Source organism: Notolabrus celidotus, chromosome 3 (assembly GCF_009762535.1).
Source record: "Notolabrus celidotus isolate fNotCel1 chromosome 3, fNotCel1.pri, whole genome shotgun sequence".
NCBI classification, from domain to species: domain Eukaryota; kingdom Metazoa; phylum Chordata; class Actinopteri; order Labriformes; family Labridae; genus Notolabrus; species Notolabrus celidotus.
This window is the reverse complement of record NC_048274.1, coordinates 10,355,702-10,370,329: the sequence shown is the minus strand read 5'-3', so window position 1 is coordinate 10,370,329 and position 14,628 is coordinate 10,355,702. Positions and strand designations below refer to the sequence as shown.

At 41.8% G+C, this 14,628-nt stretch overlaps 2 protein-coding genes across 5 annotated transcripts in view; one reads left to right on the top strand and one right to left on the bottom strand.

Moving 5' to 3' along the window:
- Positions 1–14,628, bottom strand: part of igdcc3 (immunoglobulin superfamily, DCC subclass, member 3) — a 167,959-nt gene that overhangs the window by 90,885 nt on the left and 62,446 nt on the right. The window lies entirely within an intron of this gene.
- ano5b (anoctamin 5b) overlaps positions 1–14,628 on the top strand; it is a 39,359-nt gene that overhangs the window by 2,979 nt on the left and 21,752 nt on the right. For 3 of the 4 annotated variants that reach the window (XM_034679783.1, XM_034679782.1, XM_034679781.1), the window contains one exon: positions 14,501–14,562. In XM_034679783.1, coding sequence (XP_034535674.1) covers positions 14,501–14,562 — 62 coding nt within the window. Of the gene's footprint in view, positions 1–6,555; positions 6,601–14,500; positions 14,563–14,628 lie in introns of all 4 variants that reach the window. The other variant, XM_034679780.1, reaches the window with a different exon arrangement.

The following is a 14,628-nucleotide window of genomic DNA, read 5'->3' as shown; positions in this document are numbered from 1 at the left end:
AAGTAACCCCTGGTCAAAACCCCTTGACTATGGTTATTAACTTTCACTAACATGAGCAACACTGAGCAAACTGATCACACGTCATGTCAAATCAATCCACATAAAAGAGTTCCGGGACATTTTGCTTCTGCTTGTTGACACTACAGACCATAAAGTGAGGTAAAACCGTTAGCTTCCATTAGCATCATATTGGTAAATAATGTGGCTAAAACGTTAGTATCGGTTAGTATGCTAAATCGGTAGGCTAAACAATACGGACATTTACATATTGGATTCTGTCCAGCAACCCTAGCAACGAGCGGCGCAGGTGAGAGCAGGGTGAGACAAGACCATCGACTGTATAAATAATGGACGTAGTATCCGTGACGTCACCCATGTGTTCCTGAGCGCTGTTTTGAAGCCAATCAATGGTGGCAGCCATATTGGAAATGCGGAACTCAACCAGGCAGAGTGTGATGTAGTGTGAGCCTCCTAGCCAACAGCTATGTGTTCCCAACTGGGAGTCACGTCAGTCATGTCCTTATTTGGGCAAAAACTCATAATCTTAATATCTTCTGAACCATCACGTTAGAAAAAAATTCACCCCCCGTATAGTGTGTGCCGATAGAGAAATTAGCTTTGTAGGGCCAAGCCGTTTTTTGAACCAGGCTGTAAATTTGTTTATTAATGCTGCAAAGATGGTCTTTTTCCCATTCATGTCTATGCGGTTTCCGGTGTTTCTGCAGCCAGCCTCAAGTGGACGCTTAATGGACTGCAGTTTATAACACTTCCGCATGGGCTTCATAGTTTGAGACCGGAGGTTGCCGCTTGGACGAGACCCACTTGTCCCCTAGCGGCAACCCTCTGATCTCAAAATATATAGCCCATGCTGGAGTGTTATAAACTGCAGTCCATTCAGCGTCCAGTTGAGACTGGCTGCAGAAACACCAGAAACCCCACAAACATTATTCCATTTCCACCAAGTTTGCTTTGCAAAATGCCACTAAATTCTACACTGCACCTTTAAAGGCTTTGGTATCCTTAAAGTGACGAATAAAGTATGTTCAAGAAGTTTCAAGCGTAATATCTCCTGATTGTCTGTCTGTCAGAGTATTTCTAAAATGACTTTAAGAAAACTGTCAAAACCCTTAAACGAAATTGTTTGTATTACTTATTTTCCTTTACTTATCATTTTAGTTAAAGAGTGGATTCAGTATTATAACATGATTAAAACAGGTCAGCTATGTGGATGTAATAGAGGCATTAAAGTGGGTTTATCAGAGGGCATCACTGATCATTCTGGTTCAATAAGAGAGTTATACCAACACTTTGTTGATTCACAGCATGTTGATTAAACATCATAAAATCACAATCACAGTTCTTCCTTTATGGTTCCTCACTTTGAACCGTTTCAATCAGCCGCTTGTTGATAAAGACACTTTCATTCAGGCTGAGCTGTGTGTTAATACACTGTCGTCTCTGTGTTAAAGCTTTGTTCGGCTCTTATCAGCGCAGACCTTCAGCATCATGTGAGTCAGGGAACAGAGAGAGAGACGAGGACGGGGTCTGTCCTCACCTCGTTTTTAGACGTGTTTGGTCTGACTGACCTTGTTCACAGCTGCACAAACACTGATTTATAGACAGTCATGACTGATGAAGGAACACCTAATGCACTGAGAGTCTATCAACAGTTAAAGGATGGATGTCTGTGGAGTGACTCCAGGCTTTATACGAGGAGGTGTCCTGTTTATATTTCACCATCTGTTTGGGACAGTGTCATAATAATTTTAAATTAACCCTCTTTTAAAAGCTCTTGTCCATATTTTCAGGTTTGTTTCCATTTAAGGCGATCTGGCTCTGATATCTACAGTCCAGCTGATGAAGTCATCCTCCAGTCAGAGGTGAAGCAGAGCCAAAGAGTTGCTATGGAAACAGGCCTTGTAATTGTATTACCCCTTTGATGGATGCTTGATACTAAATAAGTCACAGACGGCTACCGAGATTTCCTCTCAGCAAACTGAAGGAAAAGTAGAGTAGAGCCTGTTGTTTCTTCGTCGAACTCTAGTGTTTCTTTTTTCTGAAAGTGTTCTCTTCTAAGTTTAGAAAATTGGTTTCACGTGCCTTCCCCTTCCTCGGCTTATTTACCCAGCATGAGTGCATGCATGGACATGAAACACTCAGAGGAGGGAAACAAACACTCTAGTAGTCCATTAGATCATTTTTTATTGAAAAGAGCTGTTTATAGAACAGACTGTAGAACTATATTCACCAGATGGTACAGTTTCTCTTCTATAAACACCCCTGAACTGAAGCTGACATCTCTTGTGAAGCAACTAGGCCAAAGGTCGTGAGCAGGAGAGTGACTGAGTCCTAATCTGTGCTGACTAAACCTCTTTCTTCAAACATGCCTTCTTCTACAAACTCCTAAAGATGTCAAACATTGTGTTTGAGGTGTTTTAGGTTCCTATCGTTGGGCTCATAAACTGTGTCGTAGAAGCTTGTTTGCTTTGCTCTGTTTGAGGTTTCCCGGTATCATTTCAATATCTCCCCTCAGGAGCTGTAATATCCTGACAATAAGAGAGGATATTTGTATTCACCATAACAATAAAAGTCTGATTCACCACAAAGCACAACTCACGCTAACAAATACACCAATACGTATAAAACATGAAACATGCACTTCATATAGTGAGCTGCACAATCACTCAGAGTGATGTTGTAACCCCAGAATGGCCAAGCACATGATGTAAGGGATAATGTATGGTTAGCAGGTAGTTAAGGGAAATAGAATCCCGACATTGACATAAGACAGTGACAGTGACAGTGACACAAGACCCTGATGTGACTGGGGACTTAAAGTTTCTCTCACCTGCTCTGCTGCCGTTGTTTATATTGCCTGACAGGATCCAATATGAAAATGACTGTAGCCTGTGGCTTTAGCATACTAACAGAAGCTAACGGTTTTACCTATGGTGTGGACAAGCAGTAGCCAAATATACTGGCACTCTTTCGGCTGATTGATTTGACGTGACTTGTGATCAGTTTGCCTCTGGCGTTGCTAATGTTAGTGATAGTTGGTAACCATTGTCAAGGGGTTTTGACCAATCAGAATCAAGCATCTTACACAGACAGAAGATCAGTAAGAAAGCAGGGTAACAGTTGAATTTAATGGTCGACCGATATCAGTTTCAAACGGCCGATGCAGGTAATTAGAGAGCAGGTTGGATGATGATCGATATATAATGTCGATATCACATAGTTGTTGTTTTGCATTTGGTAGAATACAACAATCTAATAATAACAAATGAGGAACATAATGACTCAACTTGAATGAACATTTCATTAAATAAATGGTGATGGCTCATTTAAAGGTGACATATCACGCTTTTTTCATCAATATATATTGGTCTAAGAGGTCCCCAAAACATGTCTTTAAAGTTTATGCTAAAAAAAACACTTTGAAATCAGATTTTGGCCTGCCTGAAAAGTCCTCTTCTTCAGTCCTCCTCAGAACACTCTGTTTTCCCTCTGACCACGCCCCCTCCGGAAGTGGATGTGCCTCGGCTCTCCAGTACGTTGATCTAATGTTTACATGTTGGCTGAATATACACGGCTGCTCAGAGATCGCGTTACTTCAACCCTCTGAATCTGATCCTGACGGAGAGGCGCCTGTAGCAGGACCTTTCTGAACGATTGGTCACAGATTCTGTGTTACTTGTTGTTTTATTTATCAGTATGTTGACGTGTGTCTTGGTACACAGCTACAGCTACGACATGTAGCTATGTAGCTATGCTAACTAGCGCTAGCACTTATCCATGATAAATAAAAATCATCCACAAGATCTTCAAATCTGCAGACGTGGGGAGTAAAACCGACCTTTGTGTTTATTAAGACAGCCTACAACTAGCATGCCTCCCTCCTAAGCTCCTTGTTAGCACACATTTGTGCAGGTAATGAAAAACAGGGGAGGGATTCAGTATTATTTTATACAGTCTATGGGCTGAACAAGCTCCGAGCTCTGACTCCGTGACAGACCGGATATTGTTGTTATGTAACAAAATCACGGAAGTCTGAAACGGCTCGTTTCACACACATTTACAGAAAGGTGTAGAAATCAAAACAGGGGCAGAATGGATTTTTTTCATTCTCGGGAGGTTTGTAGACATGCCAGGGACACATATTTCAGGTAGAGAACCATTAAAAAGTCCATTTTGCATGATATGTCACCTTTAAGTAACACCGCAAAGGACTTCTCATTTTCTGTCCATATTAAGCTCCAGTAAAGGTATTAAGTCTTTCTGTTTTCACTCAGCTAACATCAGATGAAAGCTAGCATTAGCACGTCTCCCATGATTCAACAGCACCTGAGCTCTTCTGGTAAGAATGCAGAATGACCAAATTAACACAAAGGGGGGGGTCGCTAACATTCCTCGACAGCAGGCGCACTGACGAAGATGCCTGCAGTGTCTGCAGATATTATGTTTATCTTTTTTAATTGGCCTCGAGAGCACAGTCATTCACTGATGCATATTATTTCACAATGCCACAAATCGGCCACATTAATCGGTCCATCTCTATTCAAATTGCAAAAGCTTCATGAGGTACAAATGTGACAAAGCAGCATTATAATAGCATGCTGTAGTGCTGCAGAGAATCCCTGGCCTACCAATCTTGTTTGCTGTATATAGGAAAAACATGTTTGTAAAGGCAGCAGGTAATGCTTTTTTTAAACTAATTGTAGATCATATTGAAACTATAATATCAGTCAAAATAATACCAGTGATTTGTGTTTTCAAAGTGTAAGCAGTAGTATTTTCTACTAGAGTTGTGTGGCTGTTCTGGAGCTATTAATCAAATCATGTGATTCTCATTATCAGCTGTAGCGTGTCATATTGACACACTACAAACTAATTTAATTCATAGTTCCTTTTAATGTAACATGCAGTGGTTTCCTCAGTGGTTTCCTCAGTGTGTAACATGCAGTGGTTTCCTCAGTGTGCTCAGAAAATATGTACATTTGAAAACTGGAGGTGATGTGGAAGTGCTGAAAACTCAGTTTTTGCCTTTATTGATTTACAGCTGAAGAGAGACAGGACATGTAGGGAGTAGAGAGAGGAGAGGAGCCAAATCAGTGACTGCTGCAATGAGGACTATAGCCTCTGTACTGGGCACACTTAATCTGCATGATTTTCCCTTACACAGCTGTTTGGATCATATGGAGGAAGACTTGTACATGACTACACGTTAGAAAGCATGTTGTAGCTGTTTGCCACACAGAAAGGCTTTGGACCTTTTGCCAGTTTCTAGATTAGCCTGAAGGTATTTGGAGTCAGCATTTCCAATATGGTGATCACCATCTTTGGGCCTCAGAAACCAAAGAGTGACGAAGCCGAGACTGTCCACGTTTGATACAGTCTAGGATTTGAACATCTGGGCAACATCATCTTACTAATGAAGACCATGTGATATGATTCAGGACATAAACAGACACTAAATAGACTTGGAAGGAGTATTTTTGTTGATTGCTATTTCCAAGATAGAGCAAGAACTGATTCATCTTTTAGTTTCATTAAAAAATGATGCAACAGTTTTCATTTTCCTCAGTTGTGTAAAACAATCCTGCTCGGCTGGAGCAGTTTATGAATTTTTCACTTTGTACAGAGTGAGCTGACTTGACAGGAAATGTGGAGAAAGAGATAGACAACATAGAAGACGTAGGCCCCGGCTGTAGCTCAGGATGTGGTGGTTTCTCTCATGTCATGGTTTGTACCACCCCTGCTAGACTCTCAGGCTCATTTCTTACATGTTTTGGTCTCACATTACATGCAGGAGTATTCCACATTTACCTAATGCACCCTCAGAATCAAGACAGACACTCTGGGTCTGATACAACATAGTGGATGACTTTAACCCTGACCTTATGTTTATACCAGAGGCCAGAATATACACAGACCGTTATCCCATCAATATTTCATACACATCTACACTCCCCTCCTGCCTACAGGGTGCACTTGTAAAGCAATCTATCGTAGGTTTTTCTCTTTTCCTCTGAGAAAAGCTCTGTGTTGCAGAAAACCCTCAGCCCTGGTTTGTCAGTCTGCACTTGTTAAAGAGCAGTGCAATGATCTGAAGAGGTTTAAATCAAGTACAAAGTACCGTAGGTGTTTGTGTTTAAGAGGAGTAAGCAGCAGGGCGGTGCAGCGGCGTGCCAGCCTCGTGGAGGAGCTACAAAGATCTGTTAGACAGCCGGCTCCTACACAGCTCGCCTGAGTCATAGTGAAACACAATTTGGTGTGTGTGATTGAATCAAATGTACATGACCTCTTGCATAATGTTCAGGTTATGTTTGTTTGTTGCGCTGCTGCTGCTCTGATTGTTAAAGTGATAAAGAGCTCTGCTGTGCTGTTAGGCTGTGTGTTACACTGTGTTTGACCTGAGTGGGCCCCCGGGCGCTACTTTACAAGAGGGAGTCTGTGTTTTCTTTGAGTGTCTGAGCAGCACTATAAACAATTACACTCACCTCCTCTGACCCGCAATCTAAGACTAACCTATGTTTATGTGTTTGTCCTTTAAAGATGGTCCTGCAGTCCTGACCGCGTTCAGGATAAACCTGCACTCAGGTACGGGCAGATCAGAGGCTTTATGTGACGCCTGTCTGTCCGTCCTCTCATCCTCATCCTTTGCTTTCTTTTGCTTTATCCACTTGCTTTCTTATTACACTCAAAGCTCCTCTATAAAGGAGCATAGTTCTGTTTCTTTTCCATTCATCACACACTACTTCCCGCTCTCTGCTAATCAGAGCCAGATATCCGTGTGTCTGCCGCTTGTTCAGCTTCCGTCTCCTGTGCAGAGTCTGGCTCCTTGTGATAATGTGCACTGCATCATGTGTTCATGGCTGGAGTGTCAAATCTGCACTGATGCTTGCACTCATATAATGCAGAGAGGCATGTGCACGTGGTAATGTGTCAGCTAAGGCTGGATGATTTGACAGAGTGCAGAGTACGGTAAGAAGTTACACAATTGTACATCATCAAAGTTACATAATGTTCTCTAGATGTATTATTTCATCTTGACTTAAGTTGTAATGAGTGAGTTGGGCAGCTTCATGTCAGTATTTGAGTTTTGTACCTTTATTTATAGATACATCAAGGCCACATTACTTCTTCGTAATTCATTATGTCAGTTTTTCAAATGAGCTGAGATTTGATGTATTTAAAACATTGCAAGTAGTCCCTCCCTATCCCCTCTTTTAGGTCCTCCTTAAATTCTCACCGGAACAAGTCTTACAAACTCAAACAAAAAAAGTCTTTCTGTCATGTTTGGCCATGAAACCAAACCAAAGGTTGTTCAACAGGTGACTTTCTGCCCTCTCAAAACCACCTCCCAAAACAGCTGATTGGGATTATGTGGCTGATGTCTGTCAACAATGCAAATATCAGCCTATACTGATGTTCAATCAATACATTGATAAATGTAGCTCAATAGAATCAATCAATCCATCTTTTATTATATAGCGCCAAATCAAAACAAATGTTATCTGAAGACTCTTTCCAAACAGAGCAGGTCTAGACCATACTCTATGTTCTATTATTAACAAAGACCCAACATCAAGACAGGATAAGATCCAGTCCCATCTTACAGACAGGACTCAGTCTGATCTCATCTTAATCCACCATGAGCAGAGCACTTTGCAGCATTCAGCAAGTTACAGCGGCAAGGACATACTTCCTTTTAACAGGCAGAAACCTCCAGCAGGACCAGACTCATGTTAGACACACATCTGCTGAGACCAAGTTGGAGAGAGGGATACAGGGAAATGAAGAGAGAGAGATGATAGTGGTGAGCAGTAGTAATTGTAGCAGCTGGAGTCTGGCATGTCTACGGCAGAGATCCAGAGGAAGCTACGAGACAAGGTAGCTCAGGGACTCCAGAATGGTCTATGGTTAGTAACTTTAATGGGACAGGAAGAGTTAAAGTAAGTGACAGGCAGATGGAGAAGAGAGACAGGATCCGAGTGTGTCAGTTCCCCTGGCAGTCTAAGCCTATAGCAGCAAAACCAAGTGCTGGTCCAAGCCTGAGACGGCTCTAACTATAAGCTTTATCAAAAAGGAAACTTTGAAGCCTGCTCTTAAAAGTAGAGAGGGTGTCGGCCTCCAGGACCCTGACTGGTAGCGACTCAGAGCAACCTACGAGACAAGGGAGCTCAGGGACTCCAGAAAGGTCTATGGTTAGTAACTTTAATTGGATAGGAAGAGTTAAAATAAGTGATAAGAATTAAATGTTGTCATTCCCCTGCTCTGTCCGTTGTCAGTGATACATTTGCACAAGTACTAGATTGAAACAATGAATTTTGAGTTAAACACAGGGTACTTGTGCTGAAAGAAAGGTTGAGCGCTCAGTGAGGACACCCGGCCCACTATGCCCTCTGCTGATAAGTTTAGTAGGCTACCACATGGCTTCATGTGTCCCCCAAAGCCTGAGGTAGAACGGACAGATGGGCAGCGAGAGCCAGTACATCACAGTGGGCTCCTCCCTTCACTTCCAACTACTTTTTATCAGTGAGGATATGAGGTGTAGTTTCATTTGTTACTACATTATATTTTGTAAGCTTGTCGTACTTTTATGTATCTGTCAAATAAATATCCATCCATATTTTATTCATACAGTGCCAAATAACAACAAAGTGTACCTCTGGAAACTGCAGAAAGAGCAGGTCTACACCGCACCCTGTGTTGAATTATTTAAGCATACCAAACATTATTCCACCAAGCAGCGAGCACTAAGCTGAACTACTCATTGATAAACAGATGTCTGCAGCGGCCTGATTGGCCGAGAAAGGAGGATAAACAAAGGGAGAGTCAGAAATGAGCCTGATAAGGAATCTAAAGAGGTCTTAAAACCCACCCCCCAGTGACACAGGAAGACCTTGTATTCAACTGAAGTAGTGTAGTGAATCACTTTGTCATACTCCAACTGCTGAAGGTATTATGTGTCAGAATGAAATGAAAAGTTGATGCTAACTTACTGATATTGAAAGTTATGCGCCATGATGTTTGTGTGTATGTGTGTGTGTGTCTGTGTGTGTGGGTTGGAGTGTGGCTCAGGTATCCTCTCATATCCTCTCGCAGACAAACACTAGACCCTGGATGTTGGTGAGAGACAAAGGTTTTCTTTCATAACATTTGTTTGGATGACTCAGTTGTGGATACACCTAAGTGGGCAGCTCTTCTCCCGGTTACACATGTAAAGTAAAACCTATACTGAGGGTCTTTTCATTTTAAAGGGAAGAGAAACCTCATTAGGGTTTTTGTGAGTTCGGTTCTAGCTTGATTTAGTCGGGGGAGAGTGGATTTGTTTTCATCCAGAGGGAATGTACCGCCTCTGCTGTTTTTGTTCTCTCTGCATGATCAGCACGTTGGCACCGCTGGCCTCCTGCTCTGATGTGCTGTTGGCCGGCGCTGTAAAAGACCTACGCTGGTTTCATTACTGTAATCACTCAGAGTGGGGCCTTCTGGACTCAGGCTAGTTGAGGACAAGAATCGTGGACCTGTTGATTTATGTTTTCCTTCACTGGCCTGACTTAGACTTGAAGAGGATGGGTATATCACTGGGTGTCCTTCAGCAGGTTCTTCACTTTACGAGAAGATTAAAAGGTGAAGAGGGGTAAGACTAAATAAAAGAGCATGGATATTATTACCTGCTGACAAGAGTTTGTCTACACCACTATCATCTCTCTCTCTCTCTTTTCATCTCCCTCCATCTCTCTGTGTGTCTAACATGAGTCTGGTCCTGCTGGAGGTTTCTGCCTGTTAAAGGAAGTTTGTCCTTGCCACTGTAACTTGCTAAATTCTGCAAAGTGCTCTGCTCATGGTGGATTAAGATGAGATCAGACTGAGTCCTGTCTGTAAGATGGGACTGGATCTCATCCTGTCTTGATGTTGGGTCTTTGTTAACAATAGAACATAGAGTACGGTCTCGATCTGCTCTGTTTGGAAAGAGTCTTGAGAGGATGTTTGTTGTGATTTGGTGCTATATAAATACAGATTGATTGATAGATTGATGAACCAGTTCCTGTGGAGCACCCGAGAAAAAGAGCTAGTGCAGTGTTAAAGCTGAGTTGTGACACCGCACATAATGGTAAAACTAATATTTGCTGTCTGTGCACTCAGATTGCGTCAGAGATTGCTCTAATTTCGTCCTTCAAAGCAAACTCAATCAATCAAGTGTCATAGTCGGAGGCCCTCATATCCTGAGGGCCTTTTCTCTGGCTTTAAGGAGAAATGTGTTGTTGTAAGCCTGAGTTACATACAGGATACAGTATAAAAGCTTAGTTTTAAAAACGTTGATGGTAGAGGAAGGCTCACAAGGGACTGGAGCTGCTTTATTAAAAATTTTGGAGCTGGAACTCAGACAAGGATCTTTATGTGAACTTCTCAGTTTTTAATTCTCACTACTTTAAAATAATCTGTGTTCTGTTGGTCACCCAACCTTGCAGAAGTTTATTTTATTTAATTGTATTTAATTATTTATTTTATTGACATATTTTTATTTATATCTATTTTTCTAGATGGAATTATGGTATTTATTTATTTCTTATTTTAGTGTATTTTATTTTGGAACTTCATGTAGTGTCTTTGACTACCTATGAAATTATTTATATATATATTTTTTAATTTATATTTATTCTATTTATATTATTTGTGTTTTTTTCTCGGTGGAATTAGGGGTTTTATTTTATTTTTATTTTATTTTCCACTTCATGTAAAGTGTCTTTGTGTACCTAGTAAAGCGAGTCTTATTAGTTATTATTATTATTATTATTCTTATTATTATTAGAATTAAAAATATCCCTAAAGTTATCTTCTTTGAGATGAATCTTATATATCCATGTGATCTTGTTCAATCTTGCTGGTTCCCATTTCTTACGACTATATTCCAAAAGATATGCTTGTATTTTATTTTCATGCATTTCTAGATTGAATTAAGGTATTTAGGAAAAGAGACTGTGTCCTTTGCTGAGCCTCTCTTACCCCTAGTCCAGGTGCTAGTTCTAGGCTGGTCCAAGTGCTGGTTCAGATATGATCCAGCTTGCTTTTCCCCAGGCAAGGACCACAAACGAGCTACATCATAACGTCACTGATCCACAGAGGAAACAACAAGACCTCTATGCTATCATGTTTGCTTATCAGAAGTGGCAGGAAAACGCTTCTCCATTGATTTCCAAAGAATGAGAGGAAAGGGGATAACGGGTGACTCCCATACTGGCAGAACAGTCCACCAGAGTATAATATACACAGAGAATCTGCATCATAGTCTCTCTCAGGGTGATCAGGGTGAAGTATGGAGAAATGATACAGACATTTTACAGTATGACGTATGCATTATAACAACAAATAAAACATGCAGTTAAATGTTTGGACAGCTCCATAACTCTACATGTGTGCAAACACTGGTGAAGGAATATATTTAGACAAGAAATACATTTTGATTCCTCCAAATACAGAACAAGTGTGCAGAAGTTACTGTGTTTGGATTGAATTAGTGAGCTATCTTCTGAAACATGTGAAGACCATGCACTTTATTTATTTCTGGCTTTCTTTTCAGCCACAACAAACTTTTAGGTGGTGTGATTTTGACCGTGATAACTCCGCCTCCAGCCCTTAACATAAGCGGTTCTGTCTTCTAGCCCAGTGAGGAGTTGGTGCTACTCTGGAGCTGTATTTTCCTGCTGAGGGTCAAACCCATAGACTGCATAAATAATGGAGGTAGTATCCGTGACGTCACCCATCTGTTTCTGAAGCGCAGTTTTGAAGCCAATCGTCGGCGGGTGCCATATTGGAAATGCTGAACGCAACATAACTGCTGTCGAGCGAGTGTGACGTAAAGAGGCGGGCTTTGAGCCTCCTAGCCAACAGCTACAGTGTTCCCGCCTGTCAATCAAGTCAGCTGTGCCTCTCGTAATAGAAAACTCGTAATCTTAATATCTTTGAAATTGCCGCATTAGGAAAAAAAAATCACCCCCCGTACAGTGTGTGCCGATCGAGAAATGAGCTAACCAGACTACACCCGTTTTTTGTTCCAGGCTGTAAATATAACAACAATTGGTGTGTATGTGGTTTTCCGGTACTTCCTCAAGTGGACACTTGAGAAACTGCAGTTTTTAACACTTCTGCATTGGCTTCAATTCTCGCGGCCGGAGGTTGCCGCTTGGTCGAAACACAAAGAACTGGTTCCAGATTTGGCGCTGGTCCAAACCAGCCCTAGAACTGTCTTGGTGGAAAAAGGGGCCCCACTGCTGAATGAATGGTTTTGCACTGTTCTACTGCAGTTTGGTTTGCAGGATTGTAATGGAAGGACATAAGATCAAAAGCAAAGAAGAAGTTATGCATCACTTTTTTTTTCCTGTGAATCAAACAGGCTTTTACATCAGCTCAGGGATCATTGGTGGTGTTAAAAGTGTCACTTTGATTCAGAGCTGCCAGCAAGGTTAACCGACTTCTGTTTTCTTCGCAGGTTGGCATTCTGCTGCCAGGCATGATCACAGGAGAGAAACTCAGCTTCTGTAAATAGACAGCCACTGAGATGTAATCAGTGTTGGAAAAACACAGTGCAAGAAGGTTTCTTTAAAACAAGATGTAATTCAGCTGATTTGTGCCTTTAGAAGCCAAAGCTATCAAGATCATTCTGCAGGACTGAATACATGTGGGACTAGGAGTTATTTTTATTGAATGGACATAAATGCCAGTATGTGTTCAGTGCTGCCAAGGGTTGTTAGTTGTGTGTGTATGACCCATTTCTCCATGTATTTGTCTCTGTGAAAGTAGACCTAACAACCTGCTGCCCTGTGCTTCTGTTTGCCTAAGCACTGCTCTGATAACTGGCTGTGCACAGTTGGAGTCAGACCAACAAAGTGAGACAGAAAAGGAAGACAGGAAAAGGCTGTACAAAGAGAAAAGTGAAATATGGCTGCATGGTGGCTTCCTGTGAGTCTGGTTTTAAAAAAAGCACCCCGTCATTTGGATTCCTCAGGGACTCCAATGATCCGACTTATATAGCATATTTCCATTCCTTTCTGATGAGTGTCCTGGCCTCTCTCTGAGCTTCCACATGGAAACACCACATCTCTTCTCTGATTGGCTCCCTCTGCTGTCTGTCAGATCGTGGTGTCTTATCACAGAGGGCTGCCTGTGTGTGGAAGCTGAAGGAGGCTGGAGATCTCTGTGTCCTTTGTGTGCACTGGCTTATGTGGCGGTGAGACTTCTGGTACAGGAGCGACCCCAGCCCCCTCCGGGTCCCCTCCCCCCTCCCTCTGATGTGTCATCGTGCACGTTTCAGCCTCCCCCACAGGAAGTGCTGCTTTTCCCACCACTTGGAATTAACAGGGCAGTCTGCATAGCAATGCTACATGCGCACATTCCCTGCACAGCCTGCCAGCCTGCCCTGAGAGGGAGGCTCTATGGAATGCTGTGTGTCATTGTATTAGGGATGAAGAGGAGCGTTTGTGTGTGTGTGTGTGTGTGTGTGTGTGTGTGTGTGTGTGTGTGTGTGTGTGTGTGTGTGTGTGTGTGTGTGTAAGAGAGAGTCTACAGCTGCCTTTGTGTGTCTCATCTCTCTCTCATCTCCTATAAATGCTTGTCAATATGTCAGGATTCAGTGTCTGCTCATGTTGCCAGAGACTGCAGGATTTTTATGGGGCTCTTGTTCGGTAGTTTGTCTGAGATGCACGAGAAGCCATAACAATTACTGGCCGGCTGATTACTCTTAAAGGGATTGTTGGGTTCTGACTGCCTTGTTATTATCCTGCATGGATATAAACAGAGCTCAAACTGGCTTAGCTGAACTACTCTGTCAGTTGGATAAGAGAGCAGTTTAACACTCTCCTGTCTGCTTCTTAGCTTTGCAGGAACATTTGTCTTGAAGTTTGCACACATGCGGAGTTCCAATGATAGCATTAGTTTGGGTATAAGTGTGTGGGTGCACCAAAACAGGAAGGAACGGGTCATTTGCTGATATAAAATCAGCAGCTATGTGACAACAAGTGTTTCTAAATGTCCTGAAGTTTGACCTGCCAGCTGACTCTCTGAGTCCCGACTATTTGTCCATATTTGAGATTAGAAACTGCTGATCATGCAGCCATCACTGACTGAGCTCATGTCTAAAGCTGGCATGCAGCTTTAACACAGTTTAACAGTGAAGAAAAAGTTTCTCTGTCAGTTATTATTTGAAATAACGAGACGTAAAACTAAATTCTTGAAAGTCATTAGAACAAACTTTTGCATGTGCTCAAATTTCTTAAATGGCTTAAACACATCAAACATCTAGGCTATAATATATCCTATTTAGCAAGAAACAGCAGGGTTATTGAACTTGATTGTATGAAACCCAGGTAAACATAATTCAGCTTTAATTTGTGCGCTATAAATGTCCTGCTTCTGCATATCAGACTGTTTTAAAGTCTGTTTTTATTCTATTACACACAACTATATTTATTTATTTGAATTTGTTGTGTTTCTTTTGCAGATGAGACCAGTGGGAACGGTGTTTCCTTATCTGAACGAGTCAGCCTTCCTGGACATGCAGAGGTAAGACTGTGCTGGAAGTTTAGATGAGGATAAACTCATACAGTGCAGCTACAGCTAGTCGTGATG